Source organism: Phytophthora sojae (genome assembly GCF_000149755.1).
Source record: "Phytophthora sojae unplaced genomic scaffold PHYSOscaffold_5, whole genome shotgun sequence".
Taxonomy (NCBI): Eukaryota; Oomycota; class Peronosporomycetes; order Peronosporales; family Peronosporaceae; genus Phytophthora; species Phytophthora sojae.
In genome coordinates, this window is record NW_009258119.1 from 3771960 (window position 1) to 3798508 (window position 26549).

Consider the following 26549-nt stretch of genomic DNA (forward strand, 5'->3'; position numbering starts at 1 on the left):
GCATCACACTCCAAGTCTCTGTATCTTCAAGCGTTTATAAATCAAATCTTTAGCACGCTACCTACGCTATTGCTACTAGAATCAAAACTGGAGGCAGCTTTCCCTTCCCTTGTCGAACAAACGTCACGCCACACACCACCTAGAGGATTCCGAGGCAAGCTCGTTGGTACTTGTCGTACCAGCGCGTCCGCCAGTTATTGATCGACTGGTCGATCAACTGGTTCACGAAGACTTGGCATGTGCTCGTACGCGCGCCAGGTTTGAGCCGTGCGCGTAGCCCCTCGATTACCGCCTTCTTGCCGCCAGCGAAGCACGGCAGGTCCGAGTTGCCCACGAGCATCATCTCCACCAGTAGCACGATCTGGTCCATGTTGCGACGCAGAGCCAGGTACGCGCGGATGCAGAGCGTGCGAAAGTAGCGGAACGACGAGCTGCGCGGGCCGCCCATGAGCTCAACGAACTCGTCCGTGAGCTTGAAGGGCGCGCGCTCGAAGTTCCAGTTGCTGCCGGGGCTGTTGGTGAGCAGGAAGCCGAAGTCGATGTGGATCACGTGGCCGTCCGTGTCCACGAGGATGTTGCCGTTGTGGCGGTCCTTGATCTGGAACACGTAGCAGACGATCGAGTAGGCGGCGAGGCTCTCGATGAAGTTCCGCTGCGCTCGGGCGAAGCCGGTGGTCTCCTTCTCACCGTGGAGACGGGTGTAGAAGTCCAGGAGGGTGGTGTATCCAGGGTCGTTGCGCTTGAGAGAGTCGAGAGACACGGTGTCCGGAACGGCCTCGATGAGACCAGTCGTGGCTGACGTGGCGATCACGTTGTATGGCCTGTATAACCATGCACAACATCAGTCAATACGTACTACTCAAACTAAGCAACACAAGCGATCAGAGACTTACCTCAGTGATAGAGGAAGGGAGTACTCGCGGAAGATCCGATCGCACTGGGCAATGAGTTGCGCTGCGAACTGCTCCTGGCGCAGGTCGTCGTTGCTCTTGACGATGACGGAGAGAAGCCGCCAGCCAGGGTGATCACCGAACGGCGACTCACGGCGGACGCGCGCTTCCTTCTCGCTCCAGCGCTCGCGGAACACAATCATCGGCTTTTCGTCGTCCTCGGGCGTCTCTGCATCCTCCTCGGCATCGGCCTCCAGCGCGTCAGTGTCACCCGTTTCCGCATCAGGCTCGTCATCGGTGAGACCATCTTCAAGGTCGAACTTCTCCTTCCAAGCGGTGGGGTCAGCAAAGTCGAGGCTTACACTCAAGTCACGCGGTCGCTGGTGAATGGCAACCTCCTCCTGAGTGACGACGTCTTCCTTGTTGGCAGGAACGGAGGGCTCCGGAGTGCATTCACCTTCAGCACTGGTGTCTTCGGGAGATGCGGTCTTATTATCGTTGATAGCAGTAGCGTCCGAGGCCTTCACCGTCGGATATTGCTCTGCCACCTCAGTCACGGGCTTCCGAGAGAACCAAGATGCAAACGAGGTCGACTTCTCCATCGGCTTCTCCACCGGCGAACGTTCCGGCTCGCATACCACATTTTCATCATCCTCAGAAAACAATCCGTCGTTGGAGTCCGTATCCTCGCCATCCGCATCCTCGGCCGCTGGATCGTCAGAAGTTCCTGCTTCGCTTGGCTCAAGCGAAGACGCCGATTCAGTCGTTCCATCGGCAGGGTCGGTGTCCGATGGAAGTGCCTCCTTTGACTCGGACTCTTCTCCGTCAGCCTCGTCAGCCTCAAGGTTGTCCGAAGCTCCGTCTTCGCTAGGCTCGATTGATGAAACTCCATCGCCGCTCGCGGTCTCCGGTTCAGGGGCTGTTTGCGGCTTCATCGAGAAGAGGGATCCGAAAATGCCAACTGATTCAGCAGGAACGACCTCAAGCTTTGCTGTGCCGCACTCAATTGCTCCAGCACATTCTTCGCTGCTAGATTCGCTCAGCTTCGGCTCGTCCTCAGACACGACTACGGGCTTGGCTGCGTCGGCAGGTTTCTTCGAAAACAATGAGGAGAAGAGGCGGCCACTCTGAGCTGGAGTCGATGAAGCAGTCTTCTCCGACATGTCAGTCTTTTGCTCGTCAGCCTCAGCCGGCGCGCTTTCGTTGTTAGTCTCCGTCTCGTTTGGTCGCGATGAAGCAGCCACCTGAGATTGCTGGGCATCGACTTCCGGCTTCGGCTTTCTAGAGAAGATCGAAGAGAAAATCCCACCATTTACGCTGGGCGCAGCAGTCGGTGGAGCTATCTCCTTAGCCTTAGTCTTCTCAGTGACTTCGACATCGTCAGTGACTGCATCGCCAGTAGGCTCAACGTCTACTGGGACGGCATCCTCAGCCGCATCCACGTCAACTTCCTTCATAGCGCTGTCGTTGTCCTCGTCTTGTTCAAGCACCATGTCCGCAGCGTTCGGCGATGTGAGCGGCACCTGAACCGAATCATTCTCTTCGTCATCTCCTTCCTGCGCCTTCTTCGAGAACCAAGACGAGTAAAAGCTGTCGAACTGACCCCCCGATCTAGCCGACGCACTGGACGAGTATTCCTTGATGCTACGACGGCGGGGTCTCGGCAAGTTCCACTGGCCGAGTCGATCCTGCTGCTCTTCTTCTGCTCTATGCAGGTCCTCGTCTTCCTGGACGCTCTTTCTGGGTTTCCTATCGCCGTCCTCTTTCTCGTCATCCCCATCCTCCCCATCCAGTACATCATCGCCATCTTTCTGCCGCGTAATCGACGATTCCGTAAATGCTGGGACGTTCTCCTCATCGATCTCAGGTAGTGGGGACGCCACGCTGGGCGACGGCACGAAGCTCAGCTCGCTCTCAGGCGACGTGCTGCTTGACATGGGCGAATCATCCACTGGGATGCTCAATTCCGCATCGGAGTTGGTGAACGGGAGCTTCAAGGAGAAGACTCTGGACTGGTTGCGACTGGCCTTGGACTTCCTCCGCTTCCGCTGCTTCTTGGTACCTGCTTTAGGCGACTGCACCGAGTAGTCCAGCACTTCTACACAGAGGAAGTAAGGCACGCGCTCCTTAGTGGAGAACGTGAAGCACTCGTCGACCCGAATCCCCTTGACGCGGTGGCACGAGTTGCCGATCGGGAGATAAATAACGTCGGAGGGCAGCCTCTGCTCCTGTATCTCGCTCAGTCCTTTGCGTAGCTCTGCATTCCTGTTTGGTCGAGGCGTGGGGATGAGCTGCTCCGCCAGATCTGTGAGTGCCTCGACGAACTTGGGCGTCTGTCGGAATAGTTCGATCTGCTGTAAGTTCCCCTCGTCCGTGCGCGCCTCGTCCTGGATCGAGTTCCTCTTGCTGAGCAAATGGCCGGCGAACTTTTCGTCCGTCTCGAGCGTGTTTGAGTCCAGCTCGTTGTCCGACGGGAAGATGGTGGATCTCCTGCGCTGTAAGTTGTCCGGCTTGACGGCCGACACCTCCTCTACGCAAAGCCCGCTGTTCATGAGCAGCGCGGGGACGCCCGCGCGTCTGCCGATGGCTGTGAGCAGGTCGGAGTCCTCCTGGTCCTGCGACGCCGTGACGCTCAGGTACTCGGACTGGTACTCCCTGGCGTCGTCGCAGAAGGAGCGCAGGAACCACGTTAGTCTGTGTGCGAAGGGCAGCGAGTCGCCGCTGCGGGACATCAGGAAGCACTCGAGCTGGTGCTGCTTGGCGTAGTTGCCGTGCAGCAGGAAGGTGCAGAGCTGCGGGATGTAGAACTCGAGCTCGGCCGCGTTGGCCTCGTAGCTGCTGTAGAGCTGCGCTACCACGTCCTGGTGCGCGTAGAGCTTGAGCAGCAGGTGGAAGACGTCGTCGTCGCCGTCGTTGTCCTTGTGCTGTTCCTGTTCGCCCCGGAGTCGGTCCATGGCGCTGCGCAGCTTCTCGTCCCAGAAGACGCGGAACTTCTCCACGTTCTCGCAGTCCGGCTGCGGGTTTACGAGTAGCAGCGCCGAGTCTCGCGGCGTGGAGGACGCGGACGACGTGCGCGTGGTGTCGGCGGTGCCCGAGCGCTCCTTGGTCTTGCGCTGCGGCCTGCGGAACACGGAGCTGCGCACCTTGGAGGGCAGCGCCAGCAGCGAGAAGCGCGGCTCGGACGAGCTGGACGTGCGCCAGTCGCTCTCCTCGTCCGCGAGCGCCCAGCCCTCGCTCTGGTTGTCGTCGCTGCTCTCCTCGTTCACGGGCAGGCGCTTGGGCCGCTGCGCGGGCGGCGGCATCTTCGTGGCCCCCATGGAGTAGGGAGCTCTGGGGGAGTGAATATATCGGCCTCTGGTGGTGTGAGTGCGCACGGCCTGCAGTCTTCAAGGATGGGTACGCCCGCAGGTCAGTTTTTGGTCGCAGGTGCACCTGTGTGCAACGCCTGGGCGATGCGCCTGTCGCGCCATAGTGAAACCCAGTGTCGTTGGATCGGGGATAGGGGAGTACCATTAATCAGGTACTTCTCAGGTAACGGCTGGCAGGTCTTTCGATTTTCAGACCGCCCTGTATCGGCGGTGGAATAGCGTGGAGCCATGTTGGCGACCTCGGGGCGGAACGAGTGTCGAGCTGAAGGAGCCCGTTGGGGCTGGAGCTCGCGGCCGCCTTCACCTGGGCGGCGGGGCTGCTCGCTTCGGATGGGCGGGACCAGCTTGGCGTCGCGTCTTTCCTTCCTTCCTGTGCCGAGGCGTTGTTTACCGGCCCAATTGCAGCTGCAACGACAGCCTGCATAAGATAGGGCGCGTTCTTCTTGGCGTCAATGCAGCGCCGTGGAGCCAGCGCCGCCGTGGTCGTCACCGCCGACGACGCCGACGACGTTAATGCCTCGCGCTGGGCTGAATCCCAGACGAAGCAGCGCTCAAAGCGGCGAGATCGATTTTTCTCACCGCTCCAATCCCGGCCGCGCGCCCGCGCGGCGACGACGCCAGCAGCGGCAGGCAACAACAGCTCGTGCTCGTGCTGGTGAAAGCAATGCGAACGGTTAATCTTACCCCCAAAGTTTTCACGCGCGCTGATATTCTTCGCGGGCGTGTCTCCAGTGCTGTCATCTCGTTACTGGCGACACACTGCGTCGCGCTCGCAACGCTAACGCCGAGAAAACGCATTGACGACAGCACCGTTGGAAACGGGGACCAAATTGGACTAAATATTTAGTCCTTCTGCTTCAAGGACACTAAAATTGGTCCGCCTCTTTTCATCCAACCGCGTCGCTTCCCGTCCATCATTGGTCGAAACCCGTCCATCCCCCCGCTTCAATGACCTCCGACCCTCGCGGTACGGAGTCCACGCACCACGTGGCAGTTCGTTCGACTTCGACGAGGCAACTTCCATCCTTCGGCCTTGCGCCTTGCACCTTGCAGTGCCATTTCCTCTTCTCTATTGCCCCGCCCGCCATGATCGACTCGGTGCAGAGCGGCTGCTACGCGGCGCTCATCTCGCTGATGCTGGCGTCCAACTTCGTGCTGATCCCCGTGCCCGTGCAGCTCATCACGTCGGCCGCCGCCATCGTGTACATCGGCTCGACGCTGTCGCTCAAGCTCAAGCACGCGCGCGAGGCCAGCGGCGAGAAGAACGAGGAGGTGATGAAGGCCGAGGACGCCTACATGTTCCCGCTGCTGGGCTCGGGCGTGCTGCTGGGGCTCTACATCCTCTTCAAGGTCTTCGACAAGGACCTGGTGAACCTGCTGCTGACGTCGTACTTCGCGCTCATCGGCGCCTACTCGCTCACGGAGGCCTTCAGCCCGCTGCTCTCGCGCGTGCTCTTCAAGGGCAGCCCGCGCGTCTTTACGCACAACATGAAGGTGCCGTTCTACGGCGTGTACAAGCTCGAGCTGTCCACGGCCTGGATGCTCACGTTCGTGTTCGCCGCGGCCTTCGCGGCCGCGTGGTTCCAGACCAAGCACTACCTGCTCAACAACATCTTCGGCATCTCGCTGTCCATCAAGGGCATCGAGTCGCTGTCGCTCGGCAGCTTCAAGGTGGGCGCCATCCTGCTCTGCGGCCTCTTCTTCTACGACATCTTCTGGGTCTTCGGCACGGACGTCATGGTCACGGTGGCCACGTCCTTTGACGCGCCCATCAAGCTCATCTTCCCGCGCGAGTTCGCCACCGAGTCGGAGAAGCAGAAGAACTCGATCCTGGGCCTGGGCGACATTGTGATCCCCGGCATCTTCGTGGCGCTGCTGCTGCGCTACGACGCGCACCGCGCCAACGCCACCAGCAGCGAGCAGAGCTTCCCCAAGCCATTCTTCCACGTGAACCTGTTGTTCTACATCCTCGGCCTGGTGGCCACGGTGGCCGTCATGTTCATCTTCAACGCGGCTCAGCCGGCGCTGCTGTACCTCGTGCCGGCGTGTTTGGGCTCGGCCCTTGTGACGGCGCTCGTGCGCGGCGAGTTCAAGGAGCTGCTCGCGTACTCGGAGGAGGAGGACGAGGAGGAGGACAGCGACAAGGACGACAAGAAGGACGACAAGGACGACAAGGACGACAAGAAGTCCAAGTAGGAGAGTCGAACCGACAGTTGGTAGAGCTATCGTAATGTGATCGTCGAGATTCCGCTTGAGTTGACGTCTGTGCGTGTTTGAATACGTGTGGTAGTTGCCCCTGTAGACGAACATCATTCAACACGCATGCCCTCAGCCGTGAATGATTCACCCTAGTGAACAAGATGAATCTCCTGGAGAATCCACAGCAAACTACATGTGATACGAGCTTCATAGACCAGCGGTGTTGAAGCGTGCGTGTTCAAGTGATGTGGGTACAATGCAATTGTGTAGAGGCCGCAGGTCTCCCATTCCCCAATTGACCTCAAGCTGACAAGTTCCTCAACCGGTTTCAGAGTGCATCCTTCCGCATGGCGATCTTCGTGCAGAGGTGTTGCTACGCTGCTCTGCTAGCGCTCATGCTGGCCCCCCACGTTGTGACAACGCCGGTGTCCATCCAAGTCGTTTCGGCCGCCTGCGTCGTCGTGTTCATCACTTCGACGCTCGCTTTGGCGGTCAAGCTGAAACTCGCGAGCGGCGAGGAGACCGAGATCATCAAGACCAAGGACGTCAGCATGCCGGCACTGCAGGTCTTCGGCCTGGAACTGCTCCTCTTCATCGTCCTCAAGCTGCTTGACTTCGAGGACCCGGCGAGCCTGGTATCCAAGCCATACCTCGCGATGGTCGGCGTCCACTGTATCGCTGAGGCGTTGAACTCTCTCGTCTCGAACCTGCACTTCACGAACAGCCCCAGGGTCTACACATACGACATGAAGGTGCCGCTCTACGGCGTGTACAAACTCGAGCTGACCGCGACCTGGATGTTCGCGTTCGTGCTTGCTGCGTCATTCACGGTTGCCTGGCTGTTGACCAAGCTCTACGTGCTTGATAGTGCGTTCTTGATCGTACTCGTCGCCAAGGGCACGATGGTGGTGGCGGCCGGAAGTCTCAAGTCGGGCGTTCTCCTGACCTGCAACCTGTTGGCTTGCTACCGTGACACCGACACCGCGCTCGCTATCCTGTTCCCCAGCTCCATCCTATCGCTCTCTCTGCGGTACGACTCGCACCGGGCCAACGTGATCGGCAGCGTCGCTACGTTCCCCTCCTCGTCCTTCTCCGTGAATGTGCTGGTGTACTGCCTTGGCCTGGTGGGCACGATGACGGCCATGTTCCTCCTGGACGCCGCGCAGTCAACACTGGAGAACGTCGGACCGGTGTGTCTGGGCCTGGTACTGCACTACGTGATAACAGGCCCAGCGATCAGCTCTAATACCTCCGTGGACGCCGACGACAAAGCCGACAGCAGCGTGCAGTGCGCCGAGTCTTCGGAGCCAACGCGGGCGGCGCGTGTTCGGTAGAAACAGGTCTGCGCGGTAACACGCATGTAGGTCAGCGCTTGCCTCGTAGACGAACACCTTGAACACGGTCAACGACACTGTCATCCATCACCACGCTCAAGATGGTCCTGGGCTGAAGTACGTGGCGGTTGAAGCGAATGCATGCCTCTTATCCGAAAGCCATTCCTTCACCGCCAGCCTCGATCCAAAGCGCGCAGAGCAGCGCGGGCAACGGAGGGCGGGCAGACGCCCTAGCGCAAGTGATACACTGATCTTGCCGGTGCGTGCTCCCTCTCGCCGGCCAGAAGTGAGCCTCGGCTCGGCTCCGCTCATTCACTGCGCACGGATTCTTTATCTTCTGCGGCTGTTGGCGCTAAAGACCAGGCGAGCGGGCGGCTCAGTCTCAGAACCGCCGCGTGGAGAGCAAGCGCAGTGATGGCCCCGCACTTCGGGTCGGTTTGCCTCTGTTCCGCTCCGGCCGTTTCCCTCCCCTAAGTACCATAACTTAACTGACAGTCTCTGTGTGTGACGCGCGCAGACAGGAAGCGAGCCCGACGACGACGGCGATGAAGCGCGCCGCCGCGGATGTGGCCGAGGAGCAGCCCGTGCAGGACGAGCTGCTGCGCGTGGCGGCCAAGAGCGGCCCGATGCTGCTGCACGTGGACACGGACCCGGGCGCCGCGCTGGCGCTGCGCTCGGGCGAGCGCTACGTCGTGGACCACCCGGACAAGCCCGCGGCGGCGGCGCAGGTCGTGGCCGTGGCCGTGGCCCCGTCGCCCGCGCGCCGACGCAAGCGCGACGTGCTGCGCCAGGTGTCCATGCGGCTCTACCTCAAGGGCAAGCACGTGGCCGACGACGTGCTGCGCAACGTGGCGCCCGCGCGCCTGGCCGACGCCGAGCAGGTCTGCGGCCACGCGCAGTCGAGTCTGGAGCACGAGATCCGCAACTCGCGCAAGACGCGCAAGCACCTGTGGCTGCCCAAGACGCAGGACGACTCGGCGCTGCTGGGCTCCACCGCGAGCCCCGATAAGGCCAACCAGTCGGCCGTGCAGGAGTTCTTCCTCTCGCGCGTGACGGACCCGACGTCGTACTTCTACCGCTTCCACTACGACGACTACCACCACCTGGCCCCTCAGAAGGCCGAGGTGCAGCTCGTAGACGTGCAGTGGCTCAAGCCGCACGAACAGATCGTGAGCTGGGAGCGCGTCAACGGCCTGCGGAAGGCCACGCTGTCCTGGGACGCGTACACGGAGCCGCTGCTGGTGGACATCAAGACCGGCGCGATCCTGGACGGCCACCATCGGTACAACGTGGCCCTGCAGCTGAGACTCAAGCAGGTGCCAGCTGTGCTGGTGGACTACTTGGGGGACAACTCTATTCATGTGGACGTCTGGCCCGGATGTGGACGCTCGCAGCTGACCAAGGAGGAGGTGATTGCCATGTCGCTGTCGCCCGACGTGTTCCCGCCCAAGACGAGTCGCCACAGGTTCACGGAGAGTCTGCCGCCCATTTCCATCCCGCTCTCGGTACTGCGCCAGCCCCCGATCCCCATCGAGGAGATCACACAGACTACGGCGCCAGTCTCCAATGAAGCGATGCAGACGGAGACGCTGCGCGCGCTGCAGCGCAAGCCGAGTCTCCAGCAAGTGTCGATCCGCCTGATCTGTGGTGCCCAGAACCTGGCCACGTCGGTGACCAAGAGCCTGTTCCGTGGCCGTCTGCGCTCCATCGACCGCGTCCGTGAGACCACCCGGATGGACTTGATCAGGCGACCATCGTACGACCCGAAGGACTTCTTCAACGCCATTCGCGAGAACGACCCGACGTCGAGCTTCTGCCGACAGAAGGCCGCGACGTTGGAGGACCTGCTATCGGACGACAAGGAGCGGCGCCAGAAGTTCTTCTTGACGCGTATTGCAGACCCGACGTCGTACTTCTACAAGTATCACTTCGACGCTCGCCCGCAGCGCCTGCCCAAGAAGCTCGTGGTGCATGTCGCGTCGCTACGCTGGCTGAAGGCGCACGAGCATGTTGTGAGCTGGGACCGTGTCGACGGTCTGCGTCGCGCCACCGTGCGCTGGAATGCGTACCTGGAGCCGTTGCTGGTGGATGCCAAGACCGGCGCCATCCTGGACGGCCACCACCGCTACAACGTCGGGCTTCAGCTGAAGCTGGAGTGCGTGCCGGTGGTGCTGGTCGACTATCTCGAGGATGACTCGATTACAGTGGACGTGTGGCCGAAGTGCGGCCGCGACTCGCTCACGAAGCAGGAGGTGATCGACATGTCGCTGTCTGATGAGCTCTTCCCGCCCAAGACAAGTCGCCACTCGTTCTCGGATGACCTGCCGCCCATTTCGGTGCCGCTGGAGCGTCTGCGGAAGGCGATTGATACAAACTACGTTCCACTGTAGGTATTCATCGACTCGCGGAGGAAGAGATATGAATTTGCAAGTATACTTACATTTGGTGATGAATTCGTGGAGGAGGGAGAGTGCGAGAGATAGATGAAAAGTCGATTCAATAGCACCTGCTGGGTCTAGCTACAGCCGCCATCGCACGAACAGAGGATACGACAAAGAGGTACTGCTCCAGGATGAAGATCGCGAAGCTCCTGCAATCCAAGCTTGGCTATAAAGGGGACGCTATGCGTCTGGATAAGGCTTTCATGAAAGCAGCATTATGAAGCTTTGGTATGCAAAGCCAGCAATCCAGTTGATTGATGGCGACCATCACACAGTCACCTCGCTGTGCCATTCTTGAATTTTCCAGCGCTCGGACAGTGTTTTTCACACAGTGTTTTTCACGGATTATGGGCGTCGACAAGAGCGACACCGACGCTGAGCAGAGCGACGACGAGTACAACGAGCTTGGCCCAGTGAAAGGATTGTGGCCTTTTGGTGGCGAGGCGGCTCCGACAATGTACCGATTCCAGCCGGAGCTGCGTGTGTTCGAATCAGCAAGTTGCTGTCCAAGGCCAATGAACGTGCTGGCGAGTATTTCTTTGGGGGCCGCGCAAACTCACTGCCCGTTGCCCCTGGACTATCGGTGGACGGTGTCGGCCACATTTCCGTTCCGTTGGCCGAAGAATGCGCGGTGAAGTTAATCGCCCGGGCCGACAAGTCCCCGTTCGGACACAAAATGGAGACGAAGATGGACGAAAGCGTCCGTAAGAGCTGGCAGCTTGAGCCCGATATCGTGCACTTCAAGAACCCTCAATGGCACAGCGGATTAGAGCAATTGGTCCAGCTTATCGCTCAGCGGCTAGGCTACCCGGATGTGGCTCTGCAGTGCGTATTGTACAAGATGTTGGTGTATGGAGAAGGAGGTCACTTTGTAAAGCACCAAGACACTGAGAAGGAGAACGGAATGATTGCAGCACTGGTAGTGCAGCTCCCAAGTACACATGAGGGAGGAGATCTGGTAGTTTATCGAGGAGGAAAGGTTAGCCACCGTCACGATTTCGGCGAGGCTGATCACAGCAGAGTATTTCCCACACTACGCCGTGCACTATGCCGACGAAGAGCACGCTCTGGAAACGGTGACTGGTCCTCGTGTACTCGATTTGCCTACCGCCAGCAATTCGCCACCTCGAGAAAGATCACGACAAACTCATCAGTGACGAGCTTGCAATCAGCGATATGAACGCTACAAGTGACTCGTTCGCGCTACTGCTGTCGCATGAGTACACTGAGAAGAGCATCCAAGATATGGGTGCTGCGGCTCTGAAAGGCATGGATCGAGCTCGATTCAGTGCTTTAGACGCCGCAAACGCCTTCGTTTCGCCCGAAAAGAGGCTGTTGCTGTTCATTGCGCAGCTGAAGCAAAAGATCGGTCGGTTATAATGAAAACTGCGAAGGGTGGGAGGAATGGGCAAGGACGGATACTCTGTTAGCGGCGAAAACCTGGGGCGCTCAATGAAAGTACACAACATGCCTCACTTGCGCACGAAGCAGCGGTTGGCTCCAGTAAAGCTCAACCTACTGAATCCCGGACAAGAAACGCTTCATGAACTATGGAGGCCACACGGGAAGGACATCACCGCAGGCTGCCTTGGCAACGAGGGCAACACGAAGGACACAACGTACTGCCGGTACGCTGTGCTCGCGTGGCCCGCAGCCCAAGACATCGAGAACGTTCTTAAACTGAATGGCTCGGAAGTCGCTGCAATTACGTTGCGAGCCCAGAAACCCGTTGAAGCTACAAAAGTCCGCGTACTCATGGAAGCTATCAAGGCAGTGCTGAATCAGTATCCGTGGCCTGAACCCCAAACGGTGTCGCTGGTATTTTACCGGACGCTGTGCGAGTTGCTCGTGGACGCTGGCGACCCGACACTTGTGGAATTGTTCTTCACGAGTTTTTCGCGAAGATGAAGGGGAAGGACTCGCTAGTGGACTCTGTGGTTGTGATATTACGCTCATTCAAGTGGGAAGACGTCAGCCAAAAGATGTTGATTGCATTGGGGAAAATGGATCAACAAGACGCCGTGGTGTTCGCCCTGCGAGTGCTAGACGGGTTGGACAGCGGAATATCTCAAACTGCAATGCTGAAATTTGTAGTTGATAGGGTTTCAGTTCTCACTGCTGACGAGGAGCCCCAGAGATCGAATGAGCGTATGCAAATAGTTTGGAAATGGGCCATGATCTCCAGCGACAAACCTTTTCGAGACTTTATCATCCGCATTTAAGAAAGTTGATCCGAGCTTGCTGGGTCCTGCCACGAATTCAGCGATCCAGAGTGTGGAAGGGCTCAATGGAGAAGATGATAAATTTGATGCGCTGTCGTCTCTTGCTGGAATGAGGATCCAGTGGATGAGGAGCAGGATTCACGCTCTTGATACACCATTTACGTGGGAGATGCCAGGCGCGGCGTTCCCGGAATGCGAGCAGATCCAGGCATTTTTGCGAGGTCCCGATAATACTATGACTACCGAGGGTACCTGCGAGTTTAAGACTCCCCAAGGCGCGCAAAACTTCGCGGGCAAATGGATGCGGAAGGGAGGAGGTAACGCGTCGTTTGAAATGGATGCAGCAGAGGAGAATGAGACTCCTTTTGTGACGATCACCAAGACCCGGGAGTGGTATTTGAAGCGCCAAACGGAGTTGGAGAACTTCAAGAGCGAATTGAGGACTCTAGCGGGACGCTTTACCGGTGAGACTTCCAGCAAGCGCCCTCATCTACTGTAGAGGCGTAATAATTCTTAGACCCTCTACTTGGTACGGGTTTTTATTTATTTAAAAATAAATATCTTATTGAAACCCCACACTGTTGAACATGAAGGCTGGAACTTCTAGCTCTAGAAGGCACGGAATCGTTTCGAGTTGTTAGCTGTCATGAACCAGCATAGTGGAGACTTGAGTACGAAGCCGAGATCAAGCTTTGATCGTTGTATCCGTTTCCTTGTTGCTGCACGCAACATCAGGGTAACGGAAACACTGGGACTGGACCACTGCGAACCAGCTAACCGCCAGCGAGATTTGCAACCTGTCTAGCTTAAAGCCTGAAAACCACGTCACTTCTCGATACCCAACTTTTTTTGGTAGTCTGCCAGTACACGAACGTAGATCCTTGGTTACCGCTCGTGTCGTCTTGCCTGTTGCGTGTAAACCCAACTCGTTGTATTGAGGCGTCTCCTGCTTGAAAATGAAGTCTAAAGCGTAGCGGGCATCGACACCGCATACAAGTCCTCAAGACTTGCTTTAAAACGAATCGGTTCATCACTTAGTGATAAAGTTTAGCAAATTAATCATGGATCGCTCACCCCACGCCCCAATATGGTCTACTTCAAGGTGTAGAAGAGCAGATCTCCATTTTGATGGAAGGAGTTGTAGAATTGTAGTAAGCTGCAGGTTAATTAAGCTGGCAGCTGAGTCTCTCAGAGCAGCGAAACACGGTTGCTTGGCGGCGAGCAACGAAAACCTCAAAGTCCACAAATCCACACATTAGTTTTGCGTCTTCTACTAAACGCTGTCACTAGGCAGGAACTCCCAACGCAATCGAGTGAATCCAAGCTGCAACAAGCAAGACGTCTCCTTTGCCTCCTGTCTTCAACACTCGCAGAAGAAGAAAAAAAGAAGTTGCAGTCCTAATCCCGCACCTGCGTTTACGGTTTGAATGATCCAAACATCCGACTAGTTCCCTGGCCAATCCGATTGCGGTATCGGTTTTCCCTCTGGCTCCAGAGACTCCGGGGCGCCTTCTTCCGCCACATCCAAAACTCCCCACGGCACGCACCGAGTCCCCAGCCATGGCGTCCATCGCGGCCTCCCCAGGTAGAATACCCCTCGCCCCGCCCCCGCCTATCGCCCCCCCCCGTCCTACCCTCCATCACTAACCCCCCTCCTCTTTCGGCCCCTGCAGCAGTGTACCCCGAAGGCCTCAAGAAGCGCTCGCGCCTGGGCGAGTCGTTCGAGCTGTCGAGGAAGAAGCGCCAGCGCCGCGTGGGCGAGAACGGCGCCCAGGACGACGGCCCGGACGAGGCCGACGTGGCCAAGTACAGCCAGCGCCACGTCGAGTACTTTGAGCAGGTGAAGCAGGCCGAGATCGCCCGGATAAGGGCCGAGTACGAGCAGTTCATCCTCAAGAAGGAGGCCGAGTTCCGCCACGAGACGCAGCAGCGCGCGGCCCAGCAGGCCGGCGAGGTGGCCCGCCTCCAGGGCGAGAACAAGCTGCTCAAGCGCGCCGTGAACATCCAGAACGAGCAGAATCAGGCCATGGAGCAGGAGAACACGGCGCTCAAGCAGCTGGCCACGCAGGCCGCCGAGCACATTCGGCGCCTCGAGCAGGCCAACTACACGCTGCGCGTGCACCTGCAGACCAGCACCAGCGCCGGCCTGGGCCACCAGCAGCAGCCGCCCGACGTGTACTAGGCTGGCCAGGCCTCTCTATAGACAACCAGCCAGCCGGCCGGCCTCCCGTTCTACTACTATTCATTATTCTATGGGCTGGCGTCGGAGCGTCGGGAAGGCCAGAGCTACAAGGGACGCCAAGGCCAAGGCTCTCTCTCTCTTCTCCGCCGCCGACTGCGTATCATTCTGTGTATCGACCGATTCCCCTGGCGTTGGACGTCCTCAGCTCAGCTCAACTCCCGAGTTCCTGGACTTGGAGACATGAGGATCTACAGACGAGCGAGACGACGTCGAGGGCCGGTGGAAGGTTCTCGACGTCTGCTTCGCTGTCGTCTTGTGTCGTTGCTCCGTTGTTCTCGAGACACTCGGAACGAGCTATGGCCCGGCCGCAGAGGAGAACAAGAAGGTTCCAGCGCTTCCTCGCTTACATTATTTCCGCACCAAAAGCTTTAACGCCACAAACATGCCATCTCATTGATGCATTTCCATTCATTGCATTCCTTCGTGTACGTACAGTACTGTGTCATGTGTCTCTAGGCCGACGCCTTCCTCGAGCGTCGTTTGTTCTTGGGTGAGGTCGGATTTGTGTTCGCCTTGGGCTTCTCGTCCGCGTCTTCCTCCTCGTCTTGGGCCTGCTGGAAGTCCTGAGTCAGCTGCGACGCCGAGGCCGCGCGTGCCCGAGCGATGTCCTGGAACCCGAACATGGCGCGGAGCTCGGCCCGGAAGACGAACGCGATCAACAGCATGATCACGACTGCGATCCCAGCCGCGATCTGACGGCGCTCTTGAGCGGCGTTGTACTCGTCGATGTGAGCGTAGCGGTTCTTGAGGTGGTACGGCAGCTCGAACTGCGAGCGCTTGGGCCAGATCGACAGGAAGAGCTCGTGCAGGATCTGACTCACCGCCGCGGACGGGTGCTTCATGTCGTCGTTGATGCAGACGAACTTGGTTCGGCGCGCGCGCGTGCCCATCATCTGCTTCCAGGCAAAGTTGTAGTTGTCGCTCAGCATGTGGAATGTCACCTCCGTCTCCGGCATGAGCTCGACCTTGGTTTCGTACCGAACGTTCTTCACTAGCGCGTCTCGCACTGAGGGGCAGCGCTCGAGGTTCTCCAGCGTGATGTACGGCGTCAAGGTCTCGCTCAGACGCAGCGTTCCTTCGGCCGTCGGGATCTCACGCACCTTCTCGCGCTTCTCGGGCTGCACACAGTCGCGGACTTCCTTGACAAAGTCTTCAGGGGGCGCATCGCCATGGGCGAGACTGGCAGCCGTCAGAACCTCGTTCTCGTCCAGGATGCCGTTGCGGTTCGCGTCCAGATACTCGCGCCAGATCTCCTCCAGTGTGTGCGGGTGGATCTTGGCGCGGTTGATCAGGTAGTGGAAGTACGAGAAGCTGAACTGCATGTCTTCCGGGTGGCGGAAGCGGTGGGCCGACGTGTCCTGCACCTCCTTGGTCCAGTGGTCCTTGATTTCGCGGATAATCGACTTCTGCAGCAAGAACGGCATGTGCGAGGGCACGCGACGTCGGTCCGATGTCTTGGGCTTACCAAACGCGCGGTTGTACAGCTTATTCACAAAGCGCAGCGAGTCGCCGAACGTGTCCTTCGACAGGTGAGCCTGTGCACTCTTGAGCGTCACCGGGGGCTTCTCCTTCACCTCCTCAGGTGCAGGCCCACATACATCCGCGTACTCGATGTCATCCAGAGTTTCATTCGTGGGGACGACATGTCCATTCCCCACAGCGGATTTAACGTTAGTGAAGAAACGGCTCAGCTTGCCCAAAAGTCCCTCGCGAGCTTGAGCCTCCAGTTCCTCCTTTTCGCGCTCCATACGCTGAGCCAATCGCCACTTCTGGGCTTCGCAAGCCAGTCGACGGCCTTCTTCCTCCTTCTTTGCCTTGGCGTCAACTTCATCCTTGACCGGAGGACGCGGGACTGGCACTTCATTCGGGTAGCAAATGCGAGGCCGAATTCCAATAAGCCGGCGAGAGGTATCAATGCAGCGGTCGAGCAGTTCAATCAGAGCCGGATCGCCCCCCATGTACGGCGTGTAGACAACCTTCGGCTTCGGCGGATGCAGCAGCGCCCAAAGAGTCGGCTTGTGCACCACCTCCACCTCCTTCGAGTGATAGTGGCCCAAGGCTAGAGCGAAGCAGTAGCGGTATCGCCAAGGATCAGCACGGTCCGTGTCGTAGAAGCAGACCTGGCCGTCAGTCACCTGCGGACTTGTTTCCCACGTCTCCATCAGCTTCTGCACTTCGCTGCTATCCACATCAGTTTCATCGTCCTTGGAAGGCGTGGTACTTTCATGGGCAGTTGTTGGAGCCTCGGCCTCACTTTCGTCTTCTTCGTCAAGAGCACCAGCAACCGAGAACACCGTGTGGGCGTGGTTTGTCAGAACACGCACGGTGACGAAAATTCCACGGTTGTCTTCTGCTAGACGGCACTTGGTTACACCAGTGTTCTCGTTATCCTCCCCCTCGTTTTCCACATTGTCCTGCTCTTCGCTGGGCTTTTCACCATTCGCCTTCTCGGTAGAATCAACGGCAACTCCATCCTTGCTGTTTGCTTCTCCCGTAGAAGATCCTTCACCACTGCCAGTGGAAATGACACTGTCCTTTGTTTCCGAGTTAGCAGTCTCAGCCGCAGCAACCACCGGTTTCTTCTTAGGAACGTGCAGCTGGCAGACATCGTGATCACTCCAGTCGACATCCTTTTCGTCGTTGTGCAGCCTCAGATCCAGTTGCCAGCCAAGGTTTAGAATCTCTCCATCTTCGAGCTTCTTTCCCGTAACATTGAAAGGCAAGAAGATTTCAATCATCGGCACCTTTGCGGCCAGCTTTTCCGCAACAGCAGCGATTTGCTCATCCTTCGACAAGTCCGAAGTGCCCTCCTCGGATCCTTCTGCCTGCTCCACATCTGCGTCCTTCTCGTTAATTGGGAAGGCGTTGCGGAAGGTAGCTTGTCGGAAGCCGAAAGGGAGACGGATGCGGTTTGGCCGGACGCTCGTGTTCAGGAACGTAGACACGCCACCAGAAATCTCTTCGCTGCCTTCATCCTCCACAGGGCTCAGAGCCGCCTCGATAGTATTCTTTCCTCTCACCATCGAGAAGTCAAGCTGAATAGGAGTTCCTTCAGCGTCCTCGCCAGTAACAGTAATCTGAACACTGCTCGTCATCAGGCGCGCCTCCGAGTCGCGACCAAACACGAGCAACAGCACCATTTCCGTCTCGTAGATCGAGGCGAAGCGAACGAGCTCGTCATTATCGTGCGCGGCGCTCACGATACTCCCATTAACGCCAAAGGCCTCCGTCAGGTTCAGGTACGTCGCGTTCACATTCAGCGGCACGTGCACGAGCGTGTGGTTCGCCTCCACTTCCGCCGACCACAGGTCCTTCACCAGCGGGGACATGCCTTCCTCTTCCTCGTCATCATGAACATACGGCCTGTTTCGGTCGTAGGGCTTCTGGACTCTGCAGTCGCCTCCATCAAACCCACAAGAGCTAACATTGCATGATCGGTCACACACTCCGTTGCCCAAGAAGGAGTAATGACACGTCCCTAAGCACAAATGGTTGCCAATCTTGGGCGGCTTGGGCGAGTGCTCCAGAATACTGGCGATCTTCTCCTGGTCACACGTCACAGATCCATCCAGCGGGTTCACGTCGCAGCCGCAGTCCCCCATGTCGAAGTCGCAGGCCGTGACGTTGCACTCTTTATCACAGCGGCCGTTGGCCAGACTCGATTCCCAGCACCGGTTGGAGCAGAGCGGGATCTCCCACGCGAAGTAGGCCTTCTGCACACCGGCCTGGCTTACAAAGTCCTCGGGCCGCACGGGCGAACCCAGGAACACGTCGTCGTTGAAGTACAGGAACATGTCGCTCAGGCCGGGGACGTTGTCCAGGTTCCACTCGATGGCCGGGGACGAGAAGACCGGCAGGTGGCTCTCGTTGGCGAAGATGTCGCGGTGCTTGACGATGCTGATCTTGGGCGACTCGATGTCGAGCCACGACGGGATCTGGCCGTCCGTGACCACGTAGATGTGGCGCACCCAAGGTGCGTATTTCTCCAGCGAGCGCAGCGAGTAGCGCAGCTCCTCGTTGTCCCGGAAGCGGTTGTCCGAGTTGGAGTCGTCCCGGCCCTTGACGTTGGCCTCCTCGCCCCACACGGGCAGCGGCTGGCCCGTGAGCGACGCGATCCAGTGCTTGTGCCAGAACTCCTTCTCCTTCTTCCAGCGCGGGTCCGTGCCGTTCACCCACGTGTACACGACGTCGATGGGGCCGTACGAGAGGTAGTCCGAGGCCGTGACGCCGCCGATGTTGTTGCGGTCCGCAGGCGTCCAGTTGAGCAGGAGGAGCGCGCAGCAGCTGGCCAACACGCAGAAGGGCAACAGGACGGACCGCAAGCTGCAGGCGCGACCTGCAACGGGGCCGGCCGCGGGCTCCGACGCGGCGCGCCGAGAACGCGACGAGGCCATTACGTGTCGGGCTTTTGTCTAATTAATATCTGGCGAGTGAAGTGGTGTATTTCATGAGCGTACTTAAGAGAGGGTGTGAGCAACGTAAAGTGTACATACGGACGTCGACCAATCAGATTCGTTGTTCGTTGCGGCTTCAAGTATGTCAGCTGAGAGTCACGAGTCTCCTCCTCCTCTAGGAGATGAGATGAAGTTTAGCCCACTAGGCAAGTACATCAAGTTGCCAGTTCTTCCATTCATTTGGTGTCGTGGACGAGTAGGCGTATGGTGTCTGCAGAGAGACAAGGCTAAGTACCTAGCCTTGAGTCGGAGGCAACGACTTGCAAGCGCGCAATAGAGTTCTGCGCGTTCTAATTGAAGTGTACTTGCTTTGGGCGTTCTCCAGCAGTTCCCGAGAAACGCAGCCGAAGTTAATCATGCAGTCCACTACATACACGTCCCCGCGATCGGCTGCGTCCAGTACAGCACAACGAACAGACTCAGCGCCGACACATCCAGTCTTGTACAAAAACTCGAGGACATCAGAGCTGATTTCTTGGGCCGCGTTTTGAAACGCTGCCTCCACCAGATCCGGCGAAATGTCGCCGTTCTCGTAGAGCACTTGCACCGCTTTAACAGAGCTGCAGGCGGCAACTTCGGGGAACATGTGGCTGATCAGCTCGGGACTCACGTATCTTTTGGTGTATAAGAACTCCACACGCCGGCTTGGTCGTCGATGACCATGCACTCTCAATAGCCGCACTCATAAAGCCCTTGATAATCAAATCGGGGTAAACGAGGATCTTGCTACACAGGAACTTTACCGTTTTCAGGTCTCCACGTCGCGCTGCTGCAATAAAGGCAACATCAAACGTCTCGCGAGAAATCTGGCACGAACCTACAAGCTTTAGTCACTGCAGGAGGCTAAACGTGCTGACCGGTGTACAAGCTTTAATCAAAGATCCAGACTATATCTTGGGTACCACCATTTCTTGGCATTACTAATAGTGCTTTTTTCTAGTGCTTGTCGCTTAATGCAAGTTGGGTGAGAGTCGATAGCGAATTGCTTCTCCTGCAGGGAAGAAAGCCTGGAAGCGTGGGCTTGACAGCTACTACTTTTCTACGGGTCCTCGGGCTTAGGCACGGGCTTGAGTTCGAAGTCGTCCAGCTGCAGCTTCTTGGTCATTCTCTGCAGCCACGACAACAACACATTATCACCACCAACTCACACTATTCGCAGTAGTTCAGTCTCATTTAATGATCACAAGTCATCGCCGCACCTTGTGCTCCTCCTCCAAGTTGAACATGTGCTCCGATTGGCTCTTGACCAAGTGGTCTCTCGCCTCGTACTTGCCGCCGACGAACTGTCAGAGCCGCAGCAATAGCCACACAGTTAGCACCAATCAACCATTCTCCCATTGCAACACCCCTCTTCTCTTCGGCGCTCTACGTAGTGCTCTACCTGCGTCAGCGCCACATATCCGCCCACAATGAAGAGCACGAGTGGGAGACCGGCCGTCGCGAAGTGGTTCTTCTTCTTCTTGCCGTGCTTCTTGGGCCGCACAGACGGCGGCTGCTGCTTGGTCGCCGCGGCGGAGAAGCGACGCACTGCGGTCCGGAGCATGCTTCAATAGGTAGAACGGTAGAACGGGTAGAGCACTTTGCTATTGCTGCGCGTGTGCAGAAATGCATCAAAAATGTTTGAGCCCCAGGTTTTGCGGTGATTTGATTGGATGATGATACCATCGACCAATCCGATGCCGTCTTCAAGAGCTCAGCAATTGTGGGGAATCGAACGGCGCAGCAGACATGGCCAAGGTGACGCCCAAGCAGTACTTCGTCCTCTTCAGCGCGACGCTGGGCTCGCTCTTCGCGGGCTCCAGCGCCATGCACGCCGTGCTCCAGCCCGACCTGGTGAGCGGTGATTTATTAACCAAGTCTACATAGAGACTATGATACTGATTGTGTAACATCCCACCAGACCATCCCCGACCTGAGCGACGACGGTGCCAAGCAGCCCAAGAAGAAGTAGAGAGAGAGATGAGAGACAGAAGACGTCGCGGTGGAGCTTCTAAATAGTAATTTTACCGACTACGGGTGTGAGTTGAGCCATGATCGTGACTCGCCGAGCTCAACGATGCTGGTGTTGTTGCTGCTGTCGACGCTGTTTCTGCTGAAGTCGTCGCTCCTGCCAGATAGCAACGAAAGACATGCGATTGTTAGTGGACAGTTAGCAGATAGACAGTTGACAGTGTATCGCGCACCTTTTCCTGCTCGCGCAGCTCGTTGAGTCGCTCGCGCCGTCTGCGCATGACTTCCTCCTGGCGCTTGCGCTCGACCACCTCGGGGAGTTGGCGGTACAGTCGGCGACTGCGCTCCTTCATCTCACGACTGGAAATCTTGGCGCGGCTACCGCTAGCTAAGCGGTCGAGCAGTAGCTGCTTTTCAGGGGGTAGCGGATCCGTAGCACCTCGGGAACGAGAGTCTTGTACGGTGGTGTCGCTCTTTGGAGCGGGCTTCCGCTCAGGTTCACGCTGCTGCAGCAGCTCCTGCCCCTGCTCCTGTTCACGCTGCTTGTTTCTTTGCCGCTTCAGCTTCTCGCGATGACTTTCAGCGCGTCGACCGAAACCTGGGTGGCGTCGTTGGAAAGACTCAGCTAATGACATTTCCTTGCCCTCTTGACCATCGTTGAGCTTCTGCAGTGGTGCTGGGGGTTGACTCATGTCGAGGGAGCCAAGTGGAGGTGGCGGTAACCGCGACACCTGTTCCTTGATCTCCTCGAGTGTGAATTGCATCGCTTGTTGGCCTCTACCATGTCTTGGTATCTCGCTGTCGCTGCTTTCATCCGAAACTTTGCTTAGGTAACTGGAAGCAAGAGACTGCTGGGAACGGTTATCGTGAACTTGATCATCCAAATTTCGCTCAATGGGTGGCGAAACATGCTGTTCTTCCAGCAGGGACTCGCTCATACTCGAGCTCGAGCGAGCCATGCTCCTTTTATCGGAATGAGGAAGCCTCTCCAACTCTTCGTTCGATTCTGCAACGCTCGCGCTTGACACAGACGACGCCGACCAAGCAATTGGCGCTGGGGGCTTGGTCATATCCTTCATGCCATGCATCATAGCAGGCAACCGGAGATGCAGCGGCAACGAGTTGTCTACTGCCGACGTCATCTTGGCGAGGGAGTTGATATTAGCATCCATCGACAGGCTCGAGCTGGACGCGAAACTCCTTTCGGACAAGTTGCTTGGATCATCCTGTTCATCGTCAGATACACCTCGCCGCTGCTGTAGGCTACTGTGACTGGGCACTTCTCGTCGGCCTCCGTCTTCATTCCGCTTTCGAGAAATGCCAGCTGCAAGGTTCAATTGGACCGCAAATCCGAGACTAGAAACACCCGATGCACTCGAGATATCCGACCGATCTTCCACCCCACTAGTATCAGAGAAGTTGGGCTTCTGTTCGGTGGTATAACGTCTTGGAGTGGGCTTCCGCTCAGGTTCACGCTGCTGCTGCAGCTCCTGCTCCTGCAACTCCTGCTCCTGCTCCTGTTCTTGCTGCTTGTCTCTTTGCCGCTTCAGCTTCTCCCGATGACTTTCAGCACGTCGATCGAAACCTGGATGGCGTCGTTTGAAAGCTTCAGCTAATGACATTTCCTTGCCCTTGCTGCTTTCATCCGACGCTTTGCTTAGGTAACTGGAAGCAAGAGACTGCTGGGAACGGTTAACACGAACTTGATCGTCCGAATTTCGCCCAATAGGTGCCGAAATATGCTGTTCTTCAAGCAGGGACTCGCTCATACTCGAGCTCGAGCTGGACATGCTGCTTCTATCGGAATGAGGAAGCCTCTCCAACTCTGGGGGCTTGGTCATATCCTTCTTCCCGTACATCATAGCAGGCAACCGGAGATGTAGCGGCAACGACTTTCCCACTGCCGATGTCATCTTGGCGAGGTAGTTGAAATGAGCATCCAATGGCAGGCTCGAGCTGGACGCAAAACTCCTTTCCGACATGTTGCTTTGATCATCCTGTTCATCTTGAGATGCTGCTGATCGTTGTGGTGGGATGCTATAACTTGGCACTTCTCCATCACCGTTCCGGTTCCGTGGAATTCCAGCTGCAAGATTCAATTGGGCCGTAAACCCGACACCAGAAACACCAGAATCGCTCGAAATATCCGACCGATCGACCGCCGCACTATTATCAGCCAGGTTGTGCTTCCTGCTTCCGCGTTCTTGGCGCGCACCACAATCTCTTCCAGTGTCTGCCTGATGGCGTACTCGCGGTTCCTCCGCTGAAGTATCCATATTCTCTGCGTCCATTTCATAATCGAAAGAGTCCGAGCTGCTGGAGAGACTTGGCCGTAGAGAAAAGAGCACCTTCTGCTCAGATCGAGTCGATACAGCACTGACCTGAACGCCCTTGGATGTGGCTTGATTTCGCGAGCTTTCTGTTGCCACAGCTTGATGAGCTTGATGAGCTACACGCTGTCTGCTCCGACCAAAAGAGCTGCGCTGCTCTGCCGTCAACATTCTGCTCATGCTTGGCGCATCCAGCTGTACGTCATACTCCTCCAGCGCTTGACTGTCGTCTTCTAGAGACCGTTGAGGTCGTGGTTGAGTACCCTTAGGGAACATCGGGACGAGTTCGTTAACGAAGCTGTCGTCCCCATAGCCAGGGTGCAAGCTATCGTCAAATGAGGTCTGCGTGTCCGAAGGCGGTAGCGAGTACTGGGCGATGGACACCGCAGAAGTACTGCTTCTCCGTGCATAGTGATCAATTTGTTGCCGATACGGGTCGTAAGGGTGCGCATCGTTGCTTCCGATATCGGGGTGATGTATGTTGGTCTCGCCTTCGTCTTCATCATCACTCTGGACTCGGGGGAAATCCTGCGGTACTTCAGCAGGATACGCTGGTAACGAATCCTCCTCCACAACTCGCCTCTCTCCACGCACACATTCCCTATCAAGCGAGCTTGTATGACCAGAACCTTGTCGACATACGCCAAGACGGTCGACCTCGTCATTTCCCCCCAATCGGTGCGCATCGTTGCTTCCGATATCGGGGTGATGTATGTTGGTCTCGCCTTCGTCTTCATCATCACTCTGGACTCGGGGGAAATCCTGCGGTACTTCAGCAGGATACGCTGGTAACGAATCCTCCTCCACAACTCGCCTCTCTCCACGCACACATTCCATATCAAGCGAGCTTGTATGACCAGAACCTTGTCGACATACGCCAAGACGGTCGACCTCGTCATTTCCCCCCAATCGGTGCGCATCGTTGCTTCCGATATCGGGGTGATGTATGTTGGTCTCGCCTTCGTCTTCATCATCATCACTCTGGACTCGGGGGAAATCCTGCGGTACTTCAGCAGGATACGCTGGTGACGAATCCTCCTCCACAACTCGCCTCTCTCCACGCACACATTCCCTATCAAGCGAGCTTGTATGACCAGAACCTTGTCGACATACGCCAAGACGGTCGACCTCGTCATTTCCCCCCAATCGGTGCGCATCGTTGCTTCCGATATCGGGGTGATGTATGTTGGTCTTGCCTTCGTCTTCATCATCGCTCTGGACTCGGGGGAAATCCTGCGGTACTTCAGCAGGATACGCTGGTGACGAATCCTCCTCCACAACTCGCCTCTCTCCACGCATACATTCCCTATCAAGCGAGCTTGTATGACCAGAACCTTGTCGACATACGCCAAGACGGTCGACCTCGTCATTTCCCCCCAATCGGTGCGCATCGTTGCTTCCGATATCGGGGTGATGTATGTTGGTCTCGCCTTCGTCTTCATCATCACTCTGGACTCGGGGGAAATCCTGCGGTACTTCAGCAGGATACGCTGGTAACGAATCCTCCTCCACAACTCGCCTCTCTCCACGCACACATTCCCTATCAAGCGAGCTTGTATGACCAGAACCTTGTCGACATACGCCAAGACGGTCGACCTCGTCATTTCCCCCCAATCGGTGCGCATCGTTGCTTCCGATATCGGGGTGATGTATGTTGGTCTCGCCTTCGTCTTCATCATCACTCTGGACTCGGGGGAAATCCTGCGGTACTTCAGCAGGATACGCTGGTAACGAATCCTCCTCCACAACTCGCCTCTCTCCACGCATACATTCCCTATCAAGCGAGCTTGTATGACCAGAACCTTGTCGACATACGCCAAGACGGTCGACCTCGTCATTTCCCCCCAATCGGTGCGCATCGTTGCTTCCGATATCGGGGTGATGTATGTTGGTCTCGCCTTCGTCTTCATCATCACTCTGGACTCGGGGGAAATCCTGCGGTACTTCAGCAGGATACGCTGGTAACGAATCCTCCTCCACAACTCGCCTCTCTCCACGCACACATTCCCTATCAAGCGAGCTTGTATGACCAGAACCTTGTCGACATACGCCAAGACGGTCGACCTCGTCATTTCCCCCCAATCGGTGCGCATCGTTGCTTCCGATATCGGGGTGATGTATGTTGGTCTCGCCTTCGTCTTCATCATCACTCTGGACTCGGGGGAAATCCTGCGGTACTTCAGCAGGATACGCTGGTAACGAATCCTCCTCCACAACTCGCCTCTCTCCACGCACACATTCCATATCAAGCGAGCTTGTATGACCAGAACCTTGTCGACATACGCCAAGACGGTCGACCTCGTCATTTCCCCCCAATCGGTGCGCATCGTTGCTTCCGATATCGGGGTGATGTATGTTGGTCTCGCCTTCGTCTTCATCATCATCACTCTGGACTCGGGGGAAATCCTGCGGTACTTCAGCAGGATACGCTGGTGACGAATCCTCCTCCACAACTCGCCTCTCTCCACGCACACATTCCCTATCAAGCGAGCTTGTATGACCAGAACCTTGTCGACATACGCCAAGACGGTCGACCTCGTCATTTCCCCCCAATCGGTGCGCATCGTTGCTTCCGATATCGGGGTGATGTATGTTGGTCTTGCCTTCGTCTTCATCATCGCTCTGGACTCGGGGGAAATCCTGCGGTACTTCAGCAGGATACGCTGGTGACGAATCCTCCTCCACAACTCGCCTCTCTCCACGCATACATTCCCTATCAAGCGAGCTTGTATGACCAGAACCTTGTCGACATACGCCAAGACGGTCGACCTCGTCATTTCCCCCCAATCGGTGCGCATCGTTGCTTCCGATATCGGGGTGATGTATGTTGGTCTTGCCTTCGTCTTCATCATCGCTCTGGACTCGGGGGAAATCCTGCGGTACTTCAGCAGGATACGCTGGTGACGAATCCTCCTCCACAACTCGCCTCTCTCCACGCACACATTCCCTATCAAGCGAGCTTGTATGACCAGAACCTTGTCGACTGACGCCAAGACGGTCGACCTCGTCATTTCCCCCCAATCGGGGAGTGTAGAGAGATTCATGCGCTTTGTAATCAACGTCCGCTTTGGCAACTTTGTCACCGTCCGAGTGTTCATGGTCTGTATCGCCTAAGCCAA

General features: G+C 57.2%; 8 protein-coding genes across 8 annotated transcripts; 4 read left to right on the forward strand and 4 right to left on the reverse strand.

Annotated features, from left to right (window-relative positions):
• Positions 1–22: 22 nt before the first annotated feature.
• PHYSODRAFT_346601 (phosphatidylinositol 3 and 4-kinase-like protein) lies at positions 23–5317 on the reverse strand (the record flags this gene model as incomplete). The annotated part of the gene is made up of 4 exons (XM_009530951.1): positions 23–821; positions 894–4220; positions 4498–4910; positions 5243–5317. The coding sequence occupies 4 exons, from the start codon at positions 5315–5317 to the stop codon at positions 140–142; spliced, it is 4497 nt and encodes a 1498-aa protein (XP_009529246.1). The 3' UTR covers positions 23–139.
• A 27-nt stretch (positions 5318–5344) lies between these two features.
• On the forward strand, positions 5345–6512 carry PHYSODRAFT_546251 (hypothetical protein; the record flags this gene model as incomplete). The annotated part of the gene is made up of 1 exon (XM_009530952.1): positions 5345–6512. The coding sequence occupies one exon, from the start codon at positions 5345–5347 to the stop codon at positions 6452–6454; it is 1110 nt and encodes a 369-aa protein (XP_009529247.1). The 3' UTR covers positions 6455–6512.
• Positions 6513–8417: 1905 nt separating this feature from the next.
• PHYSODRAFT_508704 (hypothetical protein) lies at positions 8418–10181 on the forward strand (the record flags this gene model as incomplete). Its single annotated transcript, XM_009530953.1, has 1 exon — positions 8418–10181. One exon carries the CDS (start codon positions 8418–8420, stop codon positions 10179–10181), a length of 1764 nt encoding a protein of 587 aa, XP_009529248.1.
• A 398-nt stretch (positions 10182–10579) lies between these two features.
• Positions 10580–12953, forward strand: PHYSODRAFT_333740 (hypothetical protein; the record flags this gene model as incomplete). Its single annotated transcript, XM_009530954.1, has 6 exons — positions 10580–10689; positions 10728–11167; positions 11250–11315; positions 11347–11601; positions 11815–12123; positions 12496–12953. The coding sequence occupies 6 exons, from the start codon at positions 10580–10582 to the stop codon at positions 12951–12953; spliced, it is 1638 nt and encodes a 545-aa protein (XP_009529249.1).
• A 1039-nt stretch (positions 12954–13992) lies between these two features.
• On the forward strand, positions 13993–15022 carry PHYSODRAFT_354784 (hypothetical protein). The gene is made up of 2 exons (XM_009530955.1): positions 13993–14039; positions 14128–15022. Exons 1-2 carry the CDS (start codon positions 14015–14017, stop codon positions 14634–14636), a joined length of 534 nt encoding a protein of 177 aa, XP_009529250.1. The 5' UTR covers positions 13993–14014; the 3' UTR covers positions 14637–15022.
• A 126-nt stretch (positions 15023–15148) lies between these two features.
• Positions 15149–19090, reverse strand: PHYSODRAFT_302006 (hypothetical protein; the record flags this gene model as incomplete). The annotated part of the gene is made up of 1 exon (XM_009530956.1): positions 15149–19090. The coding sequence occupies one exon, from the start codon at positions 19088–19090 to the stop codon at positions 15149–15151; it is 3942 nt and encodes a 1313-aa protein (XP_009529251.1).
• A 295-nt stretch (positions 19091–19385) lies between these two features.
• Positions 19386–19736, reverse strand: PHYSODRAFT_302007 (hypothetical protein; the record flags this gene model as incomplete). The annotated part of the gene is made up of 1 exon (XM_009530957.1): positions 19386–19736. The coding sequence occupies one exon, from the start codon at positions 19734–19736 to the stop codon at positions 19386–19388; it is 351 nt and encodes a 116-aa protein (XP_009529252.1).
• A 350-nt stretch (positions 19737–20086) lies between these two features.
• Positions 20087–22074, reverse strand: PHYSODRAFT_546257 (hypothetical protein). Its single transcript, XM_009530958.1, has 4 exons — positions 21320–22074; positions 20532–20694; positions 20350–20433; positions 20087–20258 (listed from the first exon to the last, which is right to left on the reverse strand). The coding sequence occupies exons 1-4, from the start codon at positions 22057–22059 to the stop codon at positions 20190–20192; spliced, it is 1056 nt and encodes a 351-aa protein (XP_009529253.1). The 5' UTR covers positions 22060–22074; the 3' UTR covers positions 20087–20189.
• Between the last annotated feature and the right edge of the window lie 4475 nt (positions 22075–26549).

Bases quoted from the DNA above. Each gene is read 5' to 3' on its own strand.
- PHYSODRAFT_354784 (XM_009530955.1), top strand. From the start codon at position 14,015: ATGGCGTCCATCGCGGCCTCCCCAG. The intron at 14,040-14,127 runs GTAGAATACCCC...CGGCCCCTGCAG, and splicing joins GTCCATCGCGGCCTCCCCAG to CAGTGTACCCCGAAGGCCTC.
- PHYSODRAFT_546257 (XM_009530958.1), bottom strand. From the start codon at position 22,059: ATGGCTCGCTCGAGCTCGAGTATGAGCGAGTCCCTGCTGGAAGAACAG. The intron at 20,695-21,319 runs GTCAACTGTCTA...TACCTATTGAAG, and splicing joins GAAAAGGTGCGCGATACACT to CATGCTCCGGACCGCAGTGC. The intron at 20,259-20,349 runs GTGCGGCGATGA...TCGTGGCTGCAG, and splicing joins ACTTGGAGGAGGAGCACAAG to AGAATGACCAAGAAGCTGCA.